The 23,310-nt window shown below is 36.5% G+C and overlaps 2 protein-coding genes and 1 pseudogene across 2 annotated transcripts; 2 read left to right on the top strand and 1 right to left on the bottom strand.

Moving 5' to 3' along the window:
* Window positions 1–4,177: 4,177 nt before the first annotated feature.
* On the top strand, window positions 4,178–4,705 carry LOC130645895 (uncharacterized). Its single transcript, XM_057452018.1, has one exon. It carries the CDS (start codon window positions 4,178–4,180, stop codon window positions 4,703–4,705), a length of 528 nt encoding a protein of 175 aa, XP_057308001.1.
* A 632-nt stretch (window positions 4,706–5,337) lies between these two features.
* LOC130644242 (uncharacterized) lies at window positions 5,338–6,868 on the bottom strand. Its single transcript, XM_057449773.1, has 3 exons — window positions 6,067–6,868; window positions 5,659–5,779; window positions 5,338–5,570 (listed from the first exon to the last, which is right to left on the bottom strand). The coding sequence occupies exons 1-3, from the start codon at window positions 6,347–6,349 to the stop codon at window positions 5,345–5,347; spliced, it is 630 nt and encodes a 209-aa protein (XP_057305756.1). The 5' UTR covers window positions 6,350–6,868; the 3' UTR covers window positions 5,338–5,344.
* Window positions 6,869–15,342: 8,474 nt separating this feature from the next.
* Window positions 15,343–16,144, top strand: LOC130646277 (uncharacterized; annotated as a pseudogene).
* The last annotated feature ends 7,166 nt before the right edge of the window (window positions 16,145–23,310 follow it).

The raw sequence follows: 23,310 nt of genomic DNA, 5'->3' as shown, positions 1-23,310 counted from the left end.
GTATTTCCGGAATTATCGGATTTGTCGGAAGGGGTGATTTTGGGATTTTGGGAATTTCCCTTTTTGCAATGATGTCGTGTGCGTGTGCTTAAACGCACCATTTATATCTCTCTAAACGTCAGGTTAAGCCACAAGTTACTGTGTTACCTGGCGTTGAATGCTCAGTGGAACGCCTAATAACAGCCACAAACTGTGTCACACATTAAGATGGAGCGCTTTTGTACAGGTATGCAGGATTTCATATATCAAGTGAAGCGCACACGCCAATATAATGTAGCGGGTGTAATATGTTTTTCATAAAATAACTTTCCCTCCACGATAGCTAAAATAAAAACAGAGGGCACAAACCGTTGTTACCCTGTTAAGCAAAAACAATCGGTCAATAATATTTTATTATGCGGAATAAGTTTCCGTGAAAGTTCTAAATTGGTCGTGACACGGGGCTGAGCGATTAGTACAGGTAAATCATTTTGCGCATGTGTATATGCGTAATATATAGCTACCCTTTTTAAAAAGACTGGATCAGGACTTAGCCCATCGTTAACGCCAGGTATATACAGAACAGGTATATACACCATGTCGCACATCCGTATAGGAGTAATACCCTTTTTAAAAAGCAGTCCGTTTTTAACAACGGGCTAAGCGCTTAGTACAGTTAAACATAGTTGAACAGACGTATAGGCGTAACTTTGTCGCAACTTCGGTTTAAATAAAAACGGCCCATCGTTTCCCCGTCCAGTTAAAAATATCACTAAACCATATTTATTTTGCCGAGTAGTTTTCCATAACAGTAATAAAAGGTGTAGCTAACTAACTGCACTTAGCATAAGAATTAATGATTAAGAATTTTGTTGCAGTCAAACTGCATTTGGCCTACTTTCACTTCATTGCCAGAACTAAACATTTATCTTCTTTAAAGAGCTAGCTAGATAGTCACAACCCAGTATTAAAAAAAATACTGTTGGCTATGATAAAACTGTCTTATACTAAAGTGAATAGAAACTTTAAAATAATAGGGATAAGTCAGGCTAGCTATAGCTAGCTAGCTTTTTAGGTTGCTCGCTCGAAATCTACGTTCAGAGCCAAAATCCAAAAATCGCTGAGTTCAAGATTTGTCTGTGAACAAAAAGCGTTACAATTTATTTATCTTAACATGTAAAACCATATAAAAAACAAAAATAAAAAGCTTTTAGAAGACAAAACAGACTTACCAACGCCAATGCCAAAGCTTTCAAAATGGCCGTAGCTCGGATTGTTTCATATTCCTTCGTCCGTAAAAATCGGATTTTGTTGGGTTTTACCGCGCACAACCATTTTAAACACACAGAACGCCGGGTTAAGCCACAAGAAACTGTGTGACCCGGATTTGAAGCTAAATAAAGCCATAAACTGTGCCTCATATCCAGGTGGAGCGCTTTATTTCACCTACATTAGTAACGAAAATTTTCGGAAAAACTTGCGGATTTTTTTTTTAAGGGTAAATAATTTCGAAACAGTTGTTAATAGCTGACGTCATCTCCTGGGGTAATTAGGGACAACCTGGGACCAAAAAGCGATCCACTTTCCAAAGCTGGGTCAATCCACCCGTTTCGGAATTAAAAAGACCTTTAAATCCCAATATTTCTTCAACAGTTCATCAAAAGCACATGATACTATATTTTTTCTTAATCTGCGTTCAAGCTCCACAAAAAAAGCAACGGGTAAACACGTTTCTTAAAAGAAAAATTTGTTTATGTGCCGCTAATGTTATCAAAATTATGTCCTTCTGTTTTTCATTGTATTATTACCTATATATTAATGATGTTCTAAATCAGAGTATAAGGAACTTGCTTCCTACAAAATTTCATAGGATTTGAACCCTTTTTGAAACACTTATGGAGAATTAATGGTACTAGGCCCATCAAAAATTTGATTATTTTTACGAAACAGAAGAAACTAGGTTGGTCAACTAAAAGTGTCATAACCTTTTTTGCCAAAATGCGATTTTGGTGGAGTTACAGTTTGTGAAAGTAGACAAAAATGTGCTTCTAATGGTACTAAATTTATCTTTACCCAAGTTTCGTCCAGATCGAAACCTATATTGATAAATATAAGCAGTATGCCACGCTAAAAAGTTGGAAAGTTTAACAGTAATATTTTTGTAACCAAATACATCGGACAGAAACCTCTTAAGGTGTATCGTGATTTAGTAACTGGAGCTCAACCGGAAACATCAATACGCTTATCTTCGTTTAAATTAATAAATCCTAAAAAGATCACATCCTCGCTTCCAGGGATTTTTAGCCTTTGTGTTATGATAGTCCCTGGAAATGTCAGTGAGAAAATCATCAACCTTTAAAATACTTAACAAGCTTCATTTTAAACTTGAGTGATATTTTTTTCAGCTGATGTTAACTCCTTTAAAAAAGAACAGAATAACTGAGACAAGCATAGCGTATGATCCGCCAACTCCGTGAAAAAAACACATTTAAAGGGGAAGTTCGTTCAAAAATTATATTTTCATAATCAATAGTCATAAAAGAAAAAAAAAGAATACGATAATTCTTTTTAAATGAAACCCTTATTTTTTTGAAATAAACTGTGTTAACCACGCGTAAAAACACCTCCGTAGACTGACCCCTTTACGTTTTTACGAAGGCTGGGTCGAGTTTGAATTATGACGTTTTATAGTTCAAAAAGCGAAGTTCGGTGTTGGGGATTAGGTGTAATCACACGAAGAAGCGTTTTGTTTATGCATTTTATTATTTCAATATGCCAAACTGTGCTGCCATCGGCTGTACAAATCGAAGTAGCAATAATAAAAAGACAGAAAAGGGTAAGGGAAGCGAGGAAAATAAGGACGTAGATAACGAAAAGCTTACGACAAAAGACGAAGATAACAACGAAAGAAAAATCCGGGTAGTATTTTATCACATTCCTAGTGCGAAAAAAGATAAAGAGCTTCGGAATAAATGGCTACACAATATAAAAAGAAGTTGGTACCTTGCCGAAAGACTCTGGGTTTTATATTTGTTCTCATCATTTTGAACCAGAGTGCTTCGAAAGAGATTTACAAGTAAGTCTTTTCGTTACCTATGTTTCACCAAACAGCCAAACATTTGTCTTTCTCGTATTTAGAAAAATTCAACACAGTTTCATTTATTACGGCCATTTCCAAAACAAAACCATGTCAAAAAAAATCATTACATTTTCTTTCCCCCAGTGCTGAATGTTTTTTTAACATCGAAAAATCCTTCAAGAACATGTGCTTTCGTAAGACGGGGGTAATGGAAATCTATTATTTTTAAATTTCTAGGCTGAACTAATGGGTTCTCCACCGCGGAAGAAATTAAAAGGTGGTGCTGTTCCGACCTTGTTTAATTTTACAAAACAGCCTGAGAAACGTAAAAGAACAGAAAAAGGAATCGAAGACCGTCAGAAACGACAGGTAAAATAAGTGTCTATATGTTTTTGCAATACAGAGGGTTTGTTTTAAAATGAAATTTTGTTTGGTTATCTTCTAGCTAATTGATTCTATGCTGGAAACAGAAGCAGGTGATACTACACAACCTGAAAATAAACAAGAAATGGGAACCCAGACTGAAACAAATGGCGTTGATAAAGATGTCAATGCTGTCAAGTGCACTAAGACACGCGGCGTTCAATGTCAATCATCACTGTATGTGAGTCATGAAAAGGTTGGAATCCAAGTTGCTCCAATAAAAGTGAAGATTCCAAAACCAAAAAAAAAGAAGGAAAAATGTTGTAATACCGATTTTTCTTTCTCGCCCGATGTAGAAGTATCGATGTCTGTCATAGAAGAATTTTCACAATACGAGGAAGAAGCAATTAGTAATAATGAGAAAAGTCAAGACGAATCATTCAATTTGGAAAATCTGTCAGATAGTGAGAATGATAACGACTCCGATGCGGACATCCCCGACCTAAACGGCACGTGTTTTATCGTTTTTTGGTCTTGTCTTCTACCTCTGCTACGATTTTGTTTCACCTGTTTTAAGCCAGCTGAAGTGAATAAAATTGCAGTTAAAGGGACTCAACTAATCGTACATTTGTTGTGCAGTGACCTCATGCTCACCAATGGTCATCGCAACCACTGGTGAGTAAGCGACCGTGGGGAAATTTATTGCTTTCCTCAGCCATTTTAATTTTCGGTAACACATACCAACGCGTTAAAGAAATGATGCAAATCGCAAAAATACATTTTTTGTCCAAAACCACTTTTTACGAAATACAAAAAAAGTACATATTCCAAGCGATTCACAAAATATATTCCACTCATCGAGAATTGTGTGATTCACCAGGTTACAGTGCAAAGTACGGAACTTACACGTTACTTAATTCAAAATCAAATGAAATAGTTGACTTTCATGTAGTTCATGTCGGCCAAGTTGGGAATTCGTCGCGTATGGAAAAACAAGGATTGATTGTTGTTCTTAATCGTTTGTTAGAAAATCAACTGTCAATTGAAGGCATTGCAACTGACAGGCACGTTCAAATCCGGATGTACATGCGAGAAGAACGGAAGGATATTAAGCACCATTTTGACGTATGGCATATGGGGAAAAACATTAAAAGAAAGTTGGTCAAATGTGCCAAGAAAACAACTGCAAAAGATTTACTTCCTTGGGTAAAAGCTGTCATAAATCATTTCTGGTGGTGTTGCGCCTCTTGTAATGGTAACGTGGTAGAGTTACGAGAGAAATGACTGAGTATGTTGTGTCATGTAAAGAACAAACACAAATGGGAAAGCAACAAAATATATCACAAATGTGAACACTCTAAACTCTCTAAATTAGAACAGCGATCAAAAAAATGGTTGATGGAAGGAACGCCTGCTTACAAAGCCCTTGAATCTGTAGTTCGGGCTAAGTCTTTGTTGCGTGATTTGAAGTACTTCGTCGAGTTCAAACACACAGGAAATTTGGAAGTTTACCACTCACTCTACAACAAATATTGCCCAAAGAGGTTACACTTTAGCTTTGCAGGAATGATTGCTAGGTCACAACTCGCCGTTCTTGACTTTAATGCTGGAGCTGGCTCCTCCCACGCACAAACATCGTCTTGGAGAGCATCGCTATAAGCAACAATACTCGAGGATTACAGACTCCTGGGTTGTCAAAAAAGTTTACACGGAAAAGCAAAGGTCGTACGTAGAGGATATTGTAAGTGAAGTGAAGTATTTGGTTACAACTAAAGAAGGGTACGCAGCTCCCAAAGTCGCCGATGTTCCAAATTATATAGCGCCAAGAGAGAAACCAGATAAAAAAGAAGCCATTGAAAAAATGAAAACAAGGTTTACATTGTAATAATTTTTTTTTATTAGTATTCAATCCCCTCTTTAGCTCTAAGGTTGAAGTTGGTTCTTTTCTTCAGAATCGGAATCCGTGTTTTCATACAGTCGTTTGTCGTCGGATTTGCTCTCCGTGAATGGGATATAAATACCATTTTCAGATGGATATTTATTACGAATTGCCCATAAAGCACACGACGGTATAATTTTTCGCACACCTTTTCCCAATCTGTTATGTATCCACCACGTGTACTGTTTATAACCGGCAAAACGTAGTGAACTAAAAAGAAATTGTGATATAACACAAGTTTGTTCCCAAGTCCTTTCTTGCCCTTAACCCTTAAAATAAGATGCAATAAAAAACGTACCAATTATCCGTGTGCATTGCATCGCCCCTTAAATTATTTAGAGCAGACAGTGCAGTGGTTAGTACTGGTTTGCATAGACAAACCATCCCAAAAGTTTCGGCTTCAGTTATACATTGTTTTCCTAAAAAGAAAATCTTAAAAAATGACCCCCGTCTCAAGTTTTGATTTTTGAGCGCACGTTCTCATTTGATTTGTAAAGCTGAATAAAATAAAACAACCAACGTTGTATTTTTTTTGTGAGATTGTTTTGGCAGTAGCGAATGATAACGAATAAAATATATGCGAAGGAGAGTTAAATGTTTTTTATCAACGCGAAGACCAATATTTAAAGGGAATATGTAGAGTTTTGTTATGGTTTTAAACACGAAAAAGAAAATTATGCTTGGCTAAATTTTTTGTTTATTTTACCTTCAAAATGATTGTCAGGAATTTCATTTGTATCCCTGCAACACAAGCTTTCACTGTACGACTCCATCGCTCTACAGTGACCACCGCATTGGCACCAGTTATTATTGCCGATCCTTGAAACTTCATCTTCTTCCTCATCACTCTCGGAACTACACGTTCCTAATTTATTCAGTTCTTCCAAAGAAAATTCTGGTTCAAAATTGAAGGGTCTGAGAGTGGATAAATCAGGTATGTCATCGTTTTCATCTTCGTTAGAATTTGAATCGCTTCGAATTTGATCCATTGCTTACAAAACTAACACTGTATTTTCAAAGAAGTAATTTGTTACAGATTTGAAAAGAAATATAGCAGGAAAGAAGTAGATTCTTCTAGCAAATTGTGTAGCCTGTGTTGTGACTCTTTCACGCGATGCAATGTTTTGAACTATAAAACGTCATACTTGAGTTAGAACCCAGCTTTTTTTTCTGACGCGCTTTTTCAAAAACGGAGCATTTTCAAGAAGTTTGTGTCAACATTAGAGACATTTCCGAAACTCCAAGTTTAATGAAGTAAAGTTTTTTTGTTTTTATAAGTATAAATACATGGAATTATAAAATAAAATAAATTTATTTTTTTTGACCGAACTTCCCCTTTAACGTTTTTATATCCACATCGTCACCATATCGGTTATTTCAAACTTGAGGATTACGTAAGGGCGCGTAGCGTCCGCAAGGTAAGTCCGATTTCTTGAATGAAATCGAAGCACGAGCTAATACTGGATATCCCCCATCTCGCAAAAAATCTAGAGGTCATAGCCGAAACACATCCGCTTTAACATGTTCCCGCGAAGGCGTTCCGAATGATTTTAAAATATAACGTTTCGTAGCATAACCGTGAACATGTTGACAAATCCTGGGGAAAATGCTAACACACGGGACGCCTTGGTAGGGAAAATATAATGACAAAAGACATGTAGAGCCAAAAGTTTTATTTTAAAAGAATACATATTAGTGGCCACGATAGCCGTAATTGCCACGATATCCTCCTCGACTGTATCCTAAACGAAAGAAAAATATGTGAAAATACGGGATGGGAGGGAGAGCAGTATTAGCTCGTGCTTCGATTTCATTCATGAAATCGGGATTACCTTGCGGGCGCTACGCGCCCTTACGTAATCCTCAATTTCATTTCATGAAATCTCCGCCGAGCTAATACTGGATATCCCCCATCTCGCAATAAATCTAGAGGTCATAGCCTCAACCACCTCTCTTCAAAGCCCACCAGAGAGCAGTGCTTTCTGAAACGTAAGACTCGGGTCCTCTACCTGCTTATGATAGAACCTTTGGAATGTGGATTCGCAAGACCAATGTGCCTGCTTGAGAATATCGGATAGAGAGATGCCGATTGCTTTTGCTTTTGAAGTCGCTGCGAATCTTGTGGAATGAGCCTTAAATTTGTCCACATCAATGTTCCCGAGCTAAAGCATTTGTCTTAGCCATCCGGAGACTGTTGAAGTGGAGACCCGTTTATGTGGCTTTATATAGCTTACAAGAAGTTGAGAATCGGTGACTTTCCACTTTTCTCTTCTACTTAAGTAGTCCTCCAGGGTGACACATACACACAGTTTTTCATCGTTCCTAAACCTGTAGAATTTCAGTGGCGGCCTTTTCTTCCCTGGGTGGCAAACCTTAGTTAGTTGCTTGAATTGGAACATATAAAAGTCTTCATATTTTATGAGAGTATCAGTGCTCAAAAAAGTTATTTTAGAAACCCTACTAGCAGCTGTTAAAGACAGTAGCATTGCCACTTTTAAACTTAACTGCTTGTCTGATAAACAGACGTTGTCTGGCATATTCCTTAAATATTTAGGAATCTGTTCAATATCCCAAATGAAAACAGATTTTGGGTGCGGAGGTCTTTTATTAAAGACACCTGCCATGAGAGATGACACTCTAGGGTGTTCACCGATGGGTTTCCCATCAATAGGTTCATGAAAGGCTGATATTGCAGACCTATGTGACCCTATGGTGCTATACTGTAACCCTTCCTCAAAAAGATGTGCCAAAAAATCCAATATATATTCTATAGGACATCTAGTGGGACAAACTTGTTTTTCACCACACCAGCTATGCCATTTTCGCCAAGACGAGTTGTAATGGCTGACAGTTCCTGGCCTTCTGGCAGCCGTGATAAGAGTAGCAGCCCTTCCTGATATTTTTTCTGCCTCCAAACTTTTCCTGAAATGTTCCATGCCAGCAATTTGAGGTTGTTGTTTACTAATAGTGGATGGCACTCTCCCCTCGGGTTCTTTAACAGATCTATTCTCCCTGGAAGGATCAGAGAGTGCCTTACTGACATTTCTAGGACTGTTGGAAACCATGCTTGTGTTTGCCAAGCTGGAGTTATTAGGATCATGTCTACCTGTTCTACTTGAACTTTTTTGAGAACCCTGCCTATCAGAGCAAAAGGGGGGGGAAAGCGTATGCGTAATGGTGTTTCCACTTGATCTGAAAAGCATCCCTCCCCTTGCTGAATGGGTCTAGTTTCCAGGACATGTAGCTCTGAAGTTGATGCGACACCCTTGAGGCGAATAAATCTATGTCCGGTGTTCCCCATATCTGGCATACCTTTTGGAATACTGTTGGTAGCCGTTTCCCTGGCAAAATGCTCCCCACCCCATCTTGGAGGCATCTGAGCTTATTTTCTGAATTACTAGTGGGGTTGGTGTTAATAGGGATTTGCCATTGTACAATTCTAGATTGTTCAGCCACCAATGAAGCTCCCCCTTGGCTAGATCTGACAAAGTTATCTGAGCATCGAAGTTGTGTTTTGTTATCAACCCTTTTATCTGTTGTTGTTGAAGGAACCTGTATTGTAAGGGGGCTGGAAATACTGCTACTGCTGATGAGGAAAGTTTTCCTATGAGTTTGGACAGTTCTCTTATTGTGACCCACTCCTGCTTTAACAATTTCTGCCATTGTACTTTCAATGTTGTAACTTTTGCCATTGGCAGTTTTACTGTCATTGTCAGAGAATTTATTGTCACCCCCAAAAAATCGAGGCATTGGGTTGGTTCGAAAACTGACTTGTTGCTGTTGATTAGAAACCCTAAATTCTGAAAGAGAAATATCAGAGTATCCCTGGCCATCAACAACTCTTCCTTTGCACTGGCCATAATAATCATATCGTCCAAATAAACTATTTTTTTTACTCTCAGTTTTCTTAGGAGGGAGATTGGGATCTTTAGGAGTTTTGTGAAAATCCATGGGGCTTTTGAGAGCCCAAAACATAGGCACAGAAACTCGTAGAGCTGTCCTTCCCAAAGAAACCGAACAAACTTCCTCGAATTTTTTGACAATGGGACTGCAAAATAAGCGTCTTTTAAGTCCAGTTTGCACATAAAATCCACTGGACATAGCATTTCTTTAAGAGATGTAATCCCTCCATTTTGAAATGAACATAAGGAATGTTTTGGTTCAGTTTCTTTAAGTTTATTACTGGCCGATGACCACCGTCTTTTTTGTCCACAAGAAAAATTGTACTGATAAATCCCCCCGTACATGAGTTGCCCTTTTGATGGCACCTTTTCTCAGCATACTTTGGACCTCCTTGTCCACCAGGGATTTCTCCTCTTGACTGATATGAATAGGGGGTGGAACAATTCTCTGTTTTGGTGGGGAAAGAAAGGGTATCTCGTATCCCTGTACGATCTTTAACATTGTCTGATCGTTTGTCAGCTTTTTCCAATTCTCCACAAAGTATTGAGTCCTTCCTGCAGGAGGCAGGTGGGGAATAGGTATTGGAAATAACCTTTTTATCAAAGGATGTACATTTGGGAAGTCCCTTATGTCCAAAGTCTCTGATAAGCTGAGAAAAGGCACCTCTAATATTGAATTGAAACATACCTCTGCTTCCTCTGTTGCCTCCCCGGTTAGATCCACGGTTGTTGTAGTTTTTACCAGCTGCGGTGAAGAAACCTTGCCCCCTACCTCTGGTCTGAAATAGAGGGCCTCTTGAAAAGGGTCGGCTGGCAGAATGTGATCCTCAGTTCAGTTTTCTCAGAGGGCACAAAACTTGATGACATTTCCTTTAACATACTCTCTACTTTCTTTTTATCTGGTATGAAAGACATCAGCACATTGAACCTTCTCAAATAGGAGCAAGAATTGTATGCCTGTCCTAGAAGTAGGATAGTTTGATCAAATAATTGAGACATCATGTTAATACTTTCAAGTTGATTTTGGTCGACGTCTGGCGAGCTTGATAAGGAAGTCTTCTCTCCCTCCATGAGTGACCAAAGGCGACACAGTGGCCCCATAGTAAAGCTTATTCGCTGTTGAATGTTTGTGACCAAGCGTTATCTTCTTATCTTGCTCGAGAAGAAGTTCTTTTAAGTGCACATCAAGCAACTTTTCGTTCTGAACATTTCCCGGTACTGAGTTGTCAAATAAAATCCCTTCCTCGAGGGCTACATTTGGTTGAAAAATATTCATGTATTTATTTGCATAGTCAGCTAAGTCTTGCTGAATTTGCCAACTATTTTGTGGCACAACATCTAACTCAAATCTTGCCTTTTTGGAGGGTGGCTCACAGTTCTCCTCTGTGTCTGTTCACAGTTCGTTTACTGTCTCCTCTTGTGGGAGCTCGTTTGTAGGCACACTCTGTTGGGTGGCTTGTGTATTGACCGTATCGACTTGTGCATGCGATTCAGTCTCCGCCATTCTATGAGAAAGACGAGAAAACATGGCTTATTTAGTGTCTGCTCTTGTGGGAGCTCGTTTGATACACACTGTTTAGTGGTTTGTTTGTCTTGGTAGTATCACCAACTTTAGAAAGAAATTCATAAACACAAAAATAAACTCTTATCAAAACACTATCACACTGAAGGAGAAACACTTATTAACATTGTTTGTACTATTGTTTTAATAAATCGTTGGGTTATAAACCCAGATTCTTATTTTTAAAATACTCACTTGTTTGTTTGCACGTCTTGACCTTTTTAGCGAGATCGGAATAAGAGGTGGTTAAGGCTATGACCTCTAGATTTATTGCGAGATGGGGGATATCCAGTATTAGCTCGGCGGAGATTTCATGAAATGAAATTTTATTATCGTAGCGCTATTTGTCGCGGACCGTTCGGGGGTATGACAAGAAAAAAAATTCATTTATTTGTGGACAAATAAGCCGGATCCGACATGTACTATCATCCGATAATGCCGTGATGGATCCTTCAACTCCGTGAAATTTGAAAAACACGTTTGCTTTCTGATGACTAGCAAAAATATTTTAAAAATTAAAATATTCATTAGAAAACATTCTCAAATCATTGGACCCTCAGAAAAGTTATATATAACATGACCATAATTATAATCAATTAACTGAGATAACAATATATATCAAAAATGACGACCGTCGCGCTTGACTTGAAAGTCACAAAAAGGTGTAGCCAGCTGAACTTACCGCCAAATTTTTGTCATGCGGGAATTCCGACACCCCTAAAATGATTAAGTGGTAGTATCAAACCCCCTGAATCGAATTCATTCATTAAAAATGGTAGACAGAGCTGTGGTAAGTTGTTGTAGGCTTCGAAAGCAGTTTCACGGAGTTATCGGATTCACGGAGTTGGCGGATCATACGCTAGAGCTATTAGGCACCTTAAGAAATAAGGACGGGAAGTTTTGAGGACGGGACAAAATGAAGAAAGACTGGATCGAGTACACTACGATGGCCCTGAAGGGTCATACACTTCTCACCAAATTTTTTTACTTCCCGATTTTTTTTTTACTTCCCGCTACTTTTTTTTTACTTCCCGCTACTTTTTTTTCACTTCCCGCTTTTTTTTTCACTTCCCGCTTTTTTTTCACTTCCCGCTTTTTTTTCACTTCCCGCTTTTTTTTTTCACTTCCCGCTTTTTTTTTTCACTTCCCGCTTTTTTTTTCACTTCTTGCTTTTTTTTACTTACATAAAAATTCACTCCAAGCACTTTTTTTATTGTCTCATGACAACATTCAAACATGGCGACGGTTCCAGATGAGATAAAAACAGTAGTGGTAAAGTATTTCAACGAAGGGCTGACATACACTGAAATTATTGAATTTCTCAGGATACAACATAACTATGAAGTAAGCTTGTCGACTGTTAAAAGATGGTTACGTTATTTTGGATTACGCAAAAGACCTCTATCAAATAACAGAAGTCCTCGTATGACGGTTAGGGAAGCTGTTAGAGATGAACTGAGCGGAAGTGGTGCAGGAGTGGGGTATCGTAGAATTCATAGAATTTTGATTTCAAAAGGCATTGCATGTAGAAGGGAAGATGTGAGAAAGTTTATGAAGCTACTCGACCCAACAGGTGTTGACTTACGACGACGAAAAAGACTTCACCGCCGCAAATACAGATCTCCCGGTCCAAATTTTGCGTGGCACATTGACGGTCATGATAAGCTTAAACCCTATGGATTCAGTATTCATGGATGCATAGACGGCTTTTCTAGGAAGCTTATTTGGCTGGAAGTTGGAGCAAGCAATAAACTTCCAGAGGTGGTTGCAGGATTTTATCTCGAAGCTGTCTCTAAATTAAAGGGAGTGCCACTGACGATAAAAGCAGATGACGGTACCGAGCACTCACTAATCGAGCCTATGCATGCAAAAATGAATTTGAAACTTCCTTCCAAAAAGTTGAATACACATCGCGTGCTACTCCTGATCCGATACCCGCTTCTTTGTTCCCACGTGAGTCAATCCACACATAACTGATTCTTCTACTGGGCTAAAAAGAAATTGTCACATTATTATACCACAAAAGGGAAAATTTTTGTGCAAATAAAATTTTGTAGATTGCACACATTTCATACACACTCAACAAAAACACCCAACTTGCCCAACCAAGAGAATATTTCTTGTTAAGGGATATACACTTATTCATTTTATTAAAACACAGTCTTCATATGACTGTTCATGACTATATACTTCTTATTTGTCATCACTGCAATATAGAACAAAAAAAGGATGAGATATATAATTTAAAATAATTACTTGAGCTTCCATGAAGAGCTTCATCATATCATCTCTCAAGTTCATACGATGAACTTCTGCATGGGCACATAACAAAAGGGATTGTTGATTGGCTGACTGTTGCATAAAATGATCAAGGCGTTGCTGCCGTAATTCTTCAACAGTTGGATTTACAATTGAAATGTCATTTGGTGAAGTTGATTCAGATTCACTAACATGATTTGCAGAAAATTCTGGAATAGGAGTGAGAGTTGATATGTCATTCGATTCATCAACACCACTTGTCCCAGGCATCATTAGACTGAAAGTATCCACTTCAGTTTCCTTGTCTGCATTCAAACTTTCAAAGAACTCTGTATTTTGCAGACAAATAAGACATTCCTGTCCCACATATGTGCAATGACAAATGTGACAAATTTTTCTTCTAATCGATGGTCTCAAACTGGATAATAAATTATCGACATTAGCATCATCAATTGGAGTGGCAGATGAAGTATCCACAGGTGTTAGAAGTACTGCTGGAAGGTCGTCTTCATCTTCATCACCTAGTCCTTCATTATATTTAGACCTAAGCATAAATATTGTTTTTGATAAACAAACACCTTTTCTTTGTATGTAGTCCCACAAATTTTCGGTTTCTTCAACACTTCGACCACTAATTGTAGATAGCTCAACATCACAATTAATGAAATGTTCAAAAAAAAAATTGCAGTGATTATTGTCAAAATACAAAGATGTGGCTTGACGTCTTATCTCCCTGAAAGTGATCGGGGTGGGATGCTCCACATCTATAAACCGTGGTCCACCACCATCCTTCATCTTAACCAGTTTGTAGTCGCACGATTCAAAATCATATCTTTCATACTTTAGCTGCAATTTTTTTACTTTCTTTGACTGGGGTTTTGATTTTTTTGGTGTGGATCTTATTTTTGACAACAAATTACTCAACCTGTGCTCTACTTTCTTTTTTTTCTTTTTTTTTTCATCGCCAACAGGATGGTTGCTATCATCTGTTGAGGAACTTCCCTGGTTGTTGCTGGTCTCATTCAAAACAGCTTTTACTTCAGTTCAAATGGTTTTACGCAAAACGTTATCCATCGATAAAATATTATCTATTCAATATTAGCTAAAATATAAAAGCAAAGCATAAGCTAGCTAGCCACAGTGCTCATGGCCATGCATTGATCATAGCAGAACAGGAAGAGAGTAAAGATAGCTATAATATTAAATGAATCTCTCCCCCCCCCTACCCAGTGTGTCAGCTTTTATCCCTAGAATAAACAACACAATTTAGAGCTCGTATTTAACTAGATCAAGAATAAACTAAACTACGACGCCAAACTTAAATTATAACATTATCTAGATCTAGGATAAACCAAACTTAAATGATAATACTGAAATAAAACCATCTAAGATCTGCCAAATTTAGTTGGCCACCACCTAGTTGTTGATAATATGGAGCGCGAAAGAGTAGAAAAAGATGCGAGAATGATCAAAGCGTGCGGAAGTAAAAAAAAGCGGGAAGTGAAAAAAAAAGCGGGAAGTGAAAAAAAAAGCGGGAAGTAAAAAAAAAAGTAGCGGGAAGTGAAAAAAAAAAGTAGCGGGAAGTAAAAAAAAAGTAGCGGGAAGTAAAAAAAAAAGCGGGAAGTGAAAAAAAAGCGGGAAGTGAAAAAAAGAAGCGGGAAGTGAAAAAAAAAGTAGCGGGAAGTAAAAAAAAAAAGTAGCGGGAAGTAAAAAAAAAGCGGGAAGTAAAAAAAAAGCGGGAAGTGAAAAAAAAGTAGCGGGAAGTAAAAAAAAAAGTAGCGGGAAGTAAAAAAAAAGCGGGAAGTGAAAAAAAAAGCGGGAAGTGAAAAAAAAGTAGCGGGAAGTAAAAAAATTTGGTGAGAAGTGTATGACCCTTCAGGGCCATCGTAGTCCACTAATCTAGTACGTGAATAATCACCTTAAGAAAAACAATGTCAGACGGGGTGAAACAAGACAGCAAACATGGTGTATTTCCGAGACGTTCGAGAAAGTTTGCTTTTCGCTTATGACGAAAACCTCATAAACGACGAAGAATTTCTGTTGTTGTTTGATTTGAATAGTAGTAAGAATTTGGATTATCCTTACTGGAAGTATCAGCCTTTTGATTTGAATTTATTGAGTAACGACGAGTGTCGAACATATTTCCGATTTTACAGAAACGATGTCTATTTATTGAACGAAAATTTACATATACCTGAAGAAATAACGTGTTACAATGGGTCAGTGTTCAGTGTTTTAGAAGCATTTTGTGCGCTTCTCAAACGATTTGCTTACCCATGTAGGTATGCAGATATGGTTCCCATCTTTGGTCGACCTGTACCAGAGCTATCACTCATGAGTAATTATATGGTGGATTTTTTATACAACACATATGGAACGCTTCTACATACATTTAATCAACCCTGGTTGGCACCACAGCAACTGGAAATTTTTGCAGCTGCTATTTCGAATAAAGGAGCACCATTGGATCACTGTTTGGGATTCATCGACGGAACCGTCAGACCTGTGTGTCGCCCAGGTAGAAATCAACGTGTTTTGTATAATGGCCACAAAAGAGTACATGCTATCAAGTTTCAGTCCATAGTTGCACCGATGGGATGATAGCAAACTTATATGGTCCAGTTGAAGGAAGAAGGCATGAAAGTGGAATGCTAGCAATGTCTGGACTCCTGCAACAACTTCAGTTACACTCACGATCGCCCAATGGTAATTCACTTTGTGTATATGGGGATCCTGCATATCCATTGCGAGTACAGCTGCAAGGTCCATTTAAAGGTAACTTGAACCAACACCAAAAAGATTACAACAAAGCAATGAGCCAAGTTCGCACCTCCGTTGAATGGGTATTTGGAGATATTTCAAAATATTTTGCTTTTATTGACTTCAAAAAAAATTTGAAGATACAACTCAGCGCTGTTGGGAAAATGTATATCTCTTGTGCATTGCTAGCAAATGCTCACACCTGCTTGTATAAATCTATGACCTCAACGTATTTTGGAATAGAGCCACCACATTTGGAGGATTATTTTTTGTGAACAACAGTTGTTTTGAATAAATACAGTTGTCTGGACATTTTTGTGATATCTTTGTAAAAACATACTCAACAAAATATATATACATAAACAAAATAAATTCTGAGAAAATTATTTCCATCAATGTTGTTTCTTGGATTTCTATTGAAAATAATAAAAAAAAACAGTTTTTCTTAGAAATATATGCTGAATATTCTCTGCTGAGTTTAAAAAGGTTTGTTAGGAGCAATCAAATCAATAAAACTTTAAGTGTTAAACAAAACTTAAGAACCAATATCAACAATCCCCTGCTTCAAAAATCACTACTTTCTTTGCATTATATTCGCCATAAACATTAACATCTGCTGTGTCTGTTGTCGCTGTGACTCCATCTGTTCTCTAATAACTTGGATCATCTCCCGTTGTTGATTTTCAGATGTTTGCTGTGCTGCTTGCATTTCATATTTTTGTTTTTTCAATTCCAACTCATCTTTTCTCAAACTCTGTTCTCTCCTTTTTCCCTCAAGTATTGTATGGTATCAGTTCCAGAACTTCTAGTTTTTTTTGCTTTTTTCTCAGTATCTTCACCTCCAGCCTCTGTGGTTAGGTCCTTTCTTTTTTTACTTTCACTGAACGTTTCTAAAGCTTTCATTCTCATGTCGGATGCTGCATTAGCTTCTTTTTCATTTTTCTCTGATTGCTGGCTATCTTGTTCAGCATGTACCTTTTCATACTCCTTAATTTTCTCTGAAATATCTTCCATCGCATCCATAATTTCATCAAACTCAGGAGCAATACCACTAGCTTTCAATTCTTCTCGAGTTTTATTTTCGTAACGTGTTTTTAAAATTCCACATCTTTCACGAACAGATCTTTGATCCGCTTTAAATTGTTCCGAATCCAGCTGATTTAAGTTTTCAGCAATAACTTTCCAAGCATTCCCTCTCTCTTTTGTTCGTGCTTTATATTTGTAGGGTTCAAAAAGAAGCACTTCTCTTAATAACAGTTCGTCTTTACGATCGTTCCAAACCATATGTGACCTTGAAAATTTTAAAAAAATAGTAGAAAAAGTAGCTTTCACTTTCATACACACAATTTTGTTTTTTCACAGATTAGCTATACACTTATATTGCATTTATGTAACAAATTTGGAGAAAAGTATATCCATAATGATGATTTTTACCTTTTTTTGACACTCTTTGCAATTTCTTTATCCATTTTTATCAAGTAAAGCGAAAAAGAAAAACTTTGTTGTCACCTTTATTTCACGACGTGAAACCATGTGTCTTCACGTTGTGAACTTTCGCTAGACGGCTGAATAGGTGGAATCACCTTTGTTCTAAACATGCGCAGTGTTTAAAAATTACGTAATTTTAGGAAATTCCCGTCCTTAAAACTTCCCGTCCTTATTTCTTAAGGTCACTATTATATCCTGGGTAATAGATTGTAGTTTGTTAATTGTAATAAGAGACCCGAAAAGCTTGTTGTAACGCGTTCACAAGATTATGGGAAGAGTTTGGAAGTTTGAAAAAAAATTGCTTGTGCATCATGACAAGAACTAGAATCGGTAAGAAAATTATAATTTTTTGAGAAAAGTTTTAAATCTCTCCTAAATTATTTCCACGCTGCTTATAAAAAGCCTTTTTTTTGCCTTGTTTAATCTATCCATTGTTGTACCAGATTTTTTAAATTTCGATTCAAAATCCTATTTTGTGAACAAATACCGTAATTTTGTAATTTAGTGCGGCCTCTAACTAGCGCGGAGAGCTGTTTTATGCGAATTTTGAATAATTTTTGTCCTCTAAATAATAGTGCAGGTAAAGTATAGGGCTGCGGCTATGGTCAAAATTTTTTCTAATTATATTAAGGATTGACTACAACCTAAATTTATAATGTAAAAGAATCGTCTTCAACAACTTAATATCATCAACAACATTCAGCATCATCTTTAATATGCTTGGAAGCATTTTCCATGCATCTTTTATAAAAGGATCCATTTCGAACTTCATCTTTGTCTGTAGACGTATTACCACAGATCAAAGATACCTTTTTACCATCTTGGTGTCGAGTGAAATGGTGTTGCACGCTTATTTTTTAATTTTTTTCCGTCTAATTTAGTGCGGTAATGATCAAATTTTCCTCTAAATTGTTGTGCATGCTTGATTCGAAGATCAATAATCAATCAATTCTTTAGTAGCTTTTTCAAGATAACGCAATATATTAAACCATAGAATAATATTATAAAAATCATCATTTTGGAGTTGACAAATTCTCATCGAAAAAGGAAGACCAGCGACTGGAGATACCTGGTAGATAGAAATTCAGAAATTGGGTCAAAATGTCAAAGAAATAAATTTTTAAGGGAATTCTGTTGCTAAAATTTAAAATTTTAAAAATGAGGGAAGTTTTCTTCTGTTTAAAGTTGAAAGTTCTGTTGAAAGTAAAAAATAAATTTTGCACCGTACTTTCCTTATTAAAAATCTTGAAAACAATATTGATTACTTACCGCAACCTTGTCCCCAGGTCTTGTTAGGTGTCTCTTATATTAGGACAGATGCTAAAAAACGGCTCCTGTTTACATAAAACCCTTATTTTTAATAAAAATACTGACACCAGCCACAATTCAGGATCAGCATTATTGTATCCAGCCAATCAGAACGAAGTAATTATGTCAACCACAACAAAAAAACTTCTTGCTGTGATTCAAATGTTACCTGTCGCACAGATTTGTGGTGAAGCGACAGCCAATAGACACAATTTTTTTGATTTAATGTTGTTGTTTTAACATAGAAACGACGCCCATAAGAGAACACGAGTTTAGCAATGGTGGACATGTGTGATATTTTACTTTCAAACAATAAAATAATATGGATAGGCATACTTTTCTGAGCTAAATAACTTTAAAAGTGACATGTATTTTTTACAACTTTCCAGGCTTTTTTATATTTGTGTTAACTCTACAACAACTTTTGTTTTACAGGTTATTACATTTTCGCTTTTACATTTCGCTGTTCTCTTCTGGGCCTCGTTTTCATGAAGTAAAAGTATCAGTTTTACTGTTACTGTTGTAATTAATTTATAAAAAATTTGGTACCTGCGTTTTTATGTATAATTTTGCTAGTAAGAACTCAGCCAGCATGAAATTTCATGTCTGTGTTATTTGAAACTTCTGTATCCGGTTACACGTTTTTTACGCTCATGAAATCTCATGTCAGAGTAAAAATAACAAAATAACATTGTACATAATTCTTCATTGTATCACGTCGGCAAATCATTCTTAAAGTTGAATATTCTTACAGGTTCTGTCGTATACATAAATAGTACTGCGCTGCCCCATTATTGTAACTTTGGTTTGGATGTTTAGACCAGAAATACAATAATTAGGCGGTTTAACCAGCCTCGTCCCCAAGGCCCTTCTTTCTACACTTATGATGTTCTGACGGGACGGCTCTGTAGCTAGTAGCTCTGGTCTAGGCTGATGAAAATACCCTTATTTTGGATTATTCCCAACCATAAAGTGGGGAGGTAGTCAAACAGTAAAGGGTGTTTGGAGAAGTTTCGTACGGTTGTTCTTTCAGCACTTTTACACTCATTGTCTTAAAATAAACCGTTATAAACATATTTTTAGAAGTTAAGTTTGTGTCATCATATGCTTAGCAGCAAGAGCTTAGTTTAGCTAGCTGCAAGTTTTTTGCTTTTAGACCCATAGCTACTCCCTCTTAATGCTGGCTAAGTATTAGTTTACCAGCTGATGTTATAGCTAACTGTTATTTTACTAATTTATAAGTATAGTATTAGGTTTCTTTGCTAGTCCTTGTCAGGAGTTATGTTTTCTTATTGATTTTGTTTGAGCTGTTAGACTCCTGAGCAGAAATTATCAAAGATGTAGCTAGCCACAAATTCTGAAGTGTAAACTAACGTTTCAAGGACAAGTTCGCGACACTTGCTATACCCGATATATGTAAGCCTCTCTAATTTCAAAGGAATACCTTGTCAATTGTTCCAAGGAAAGAACACAGAAGCTGCAGAAACCTTCGAAATTTTTACCCAACTAGAAGATGGCCTAATTTATAAATTGAACGCTCAACCTAACGGACATGTGTCGAACGCTCTACTGACTGAAGTGCCGAACCCCAAACCATCTCGTATATAGATGACCAATTAAGACACTTCTTTCAAAAGAACTTCATATAAAAATATTTAACATGACTGTCATACATAAGCTTCACATCTGAAATAAGCCTACACTACACTGAAAAGTTTAGAAAATCTTTTAAAATAATTTCAAACCGTTTAACCTCAATTGGAGTTTTGGTGTCGGCGGTAAAAAACATAATTTTTCTTCAAGTCTGACCACTCTGGTAAATATTGAAATAATGACTTGGTATGGTAGGTTTTTAGACGGGTTTAATGAAATATGCCCAAAAATAATTTGACCTGTAGTCGTAGTTCCTGAGTTTCTGAATCCGATAAGCCATTGTTGACAGCATATTAATTTTAACAAAGTTACATGCAGACAACATAAAAGGCAATTTTCATGCTCAAAATAGGCGAGATAGGTCTTATTATAGGTCAGATTTTGGGCGAAGTGCTTTATCCATTCCAGAGAAATTGGACTTACATTTATTATGCCAGTAGAAATAGGGTTAAATATACCCGTAGGGACTTATTCAGCCATTTACAGTAAACGAAAGAACTCATAGCTTTAAATTTTGCAGCTTAATTTTTTTGAGTAAACGGACATAAATTAACAATTAAAGTTTGTACCGACTAAACTTTAATAAATGATCGTCTTTATAGTTTTGCAAGACAAACCTTTAAAAAAACACTAGGATTGATTTTTTTTGTGGGGGATCGTATGCAATGTCAAAACTAATTTTAGTACCGTTTGATTTTAAATCTTAAAAATTTATGTATTTCAAATCTCTACGATAGTGATGAACCGTATATTTACGTCAACGTGCTTATTTTATACCTTTTTAACACTACAAACAGACTGGTTGACAAACAGTTTTTGAAAAAAAACTATAAAAATAACATTTTCTGTAATTTTCAAAGTTGGCTAGCCTCAGCCAGTTACATCCATTCATTATTATAGCTAATATTTTCTGATAGAATTTTTTTCTATAAATAGATAAAAGTTTGTTTTTTTCTTTTGTGCACTTTTTTCACTCTCCGCACTAAACGCTTTATCACCTTGTTTTGCATATCATCAGCCTGGACCAGGGCTATTACGGAGCCGTCCCGCTAAGATATTATAGAAATGTATGTCCGCTTTCACTTTTTGCTGTTGTTGGTTCCTACATAAATTCTGAATCTGGAAACAAAAGTAACACAGAATTATTTTTTCTTCTAATTCCAATAAACTGAATTTAAAGTACCATATAACAACAATCTCGTCCCAAGAGCTCTTCTACTTCGTAATAGCTCTGTCACGTTGGCGAAAATCACCCTTACTTTAAATTATTTTCAATCCTGAAATGACAAGCGAAAAATAAAAGAGGAGTTGGTAATGTAGTGGCAGAACCGAAATGAAAGATGTTTGGGCCTTTTTGTATAGTAGCTATTCTTTCAGCATTTTTGCACTGATTGCTTTAAAATAAACCATTATAAGAATTTTTTAGGAAAGTAACATTAAATCATTGCAAGGCTTGTACAAACTTTTTATGTTTAAAACATTAATTTTCGCTACAGGCTGTATGGATAGTTACGAGGAGGTTTTCCTTTTCCGACAACCGTAGCTACTTTCTCGTGAGTTTATAAAGTTTATTGCATATGTACTACCTGGCCAAGTATCAATTATATGTCATATCTTACTGCTATTAGCTGTAGCTATATAGTGCTATAGTTTTAGCTAGCTTTCTTACTCATGAGTTATGTTTCCTAATTGATTTTGTTTGAGCTTAGACTTTTGGGCATAAATTATTGAAGATGTTCAATCGTGAAAAAAATTTGAGACGAAGGCAGATTTTTCCTCATTATCTAAATACGAACTTAACTGTCAAACAGTCAATGCTCTGCAGCCGGGAGGCTGCAAAATCGCTACTTTTGCACACACGTAGGTCAGGAAGACAGCGTTGAAAAGTTGCAAGTCATATTCTTTAATACACCCGCACATCGAAATAATTCGCATCGGGGACCACGAAGGCCCCAAAATTCGTGAATAATGATCTTGCTGACATCAGCAACAATTAGCACTTTTTAAGAATTTAATCTTTGCCAAACAACCTAGGATCCGAAGTGCTAAGTCCATTTTATTGACGCAATTACTTGTAGTTGCGAACTTTGAAACAAGCTGTTGTTTCAAAATGTAGTTTTAAATTAAAAAATTTCAAATTTCAAATTACAATCACAAAATCTACAAGCCATAAAAAGATATAAAAGAAACGTTGAAAATAATTGCTCCTAGATATAGCTAGCATAACGGACAAGAATAGACAATGGGTAACTAGACAACGGTTTTATGCTTTATGTAAGTATATGCTAAGCCATAAATGACCCGAATAAACTCTTCCTTTCAAATAAACCCCATGTGAAATTATATTTCACATCTCAAATAAATAAGCCTTTACTCACAAAAACCCAATTTCTTTGTAATTTGTATTGTTACAATTAGGATGCCAGTCCAGGAAAATTCCAAACCGATTAGCCACCGCAGCATTTTAGTGTCGGCGGCATAAAAAATATACTTCTCATAAAAGTTCAAAGTCCTATAACTCTGAAAATTATGTGTCTTTAGGACGATTTAATGAAAAAGGGCCAAAACAATATGACCTTTAATTATAGTTTCTGAGTTCTTAAATGTAGGCTTTTCAAAGACGCCGATAAGCCATTTTTGATAGCATGTCAATTTCACAAAGATGTGTAGAAAATATGAAAAGCATTTCTCATGGTTGAAATAATTTAGATAGGTCTAAAGCGTGTTCTAGGTTTGGGGTCAAATGGTTTTTCCAGTCCAGAGATTTTGGACTTACATCATGCCAGTAAACAGTAACCGAAAGAGCTCATGTTGTAGGTTTAGATTTTGCAGCCTAATTTTTTGGATTAACTTTCATGAATAAACAATTTAAAGTGTTTTTAGTGAATAAACTTTCATGAATGGTTGTTTCTGAAAGTTTTGCGAAGGTTTACGTTTTGTAATGAAGGACCTTATACAATATACCATAGAATTGATTACTTGATTACTTGATTACAGAAAAATAATAAAAAAAAAATTT

The sequence above is a fragment of the Hydractinia symbiolongicarpus genome, chromosome 5 (assembly GCF_029227915.1).
Source record: "Hydractinia symbiolongicarpus strain clone_291-10 chromosome 5, HSymV2.1, whole genome shotgun sequence".
NCBI classification, from domain to species: domain Eukaryota; kingdom Metazoa; phylum Cnidaria; class Hydrozoa; order Anthoathecata; family Hydractiniidae; genus Hydractinia; species Hydractinia symbiolongicarpus.
Note: the sequence above shows the minus strand (reverse complement) of the source record. Positions and strands in the feature narration are given on the sequence as shown.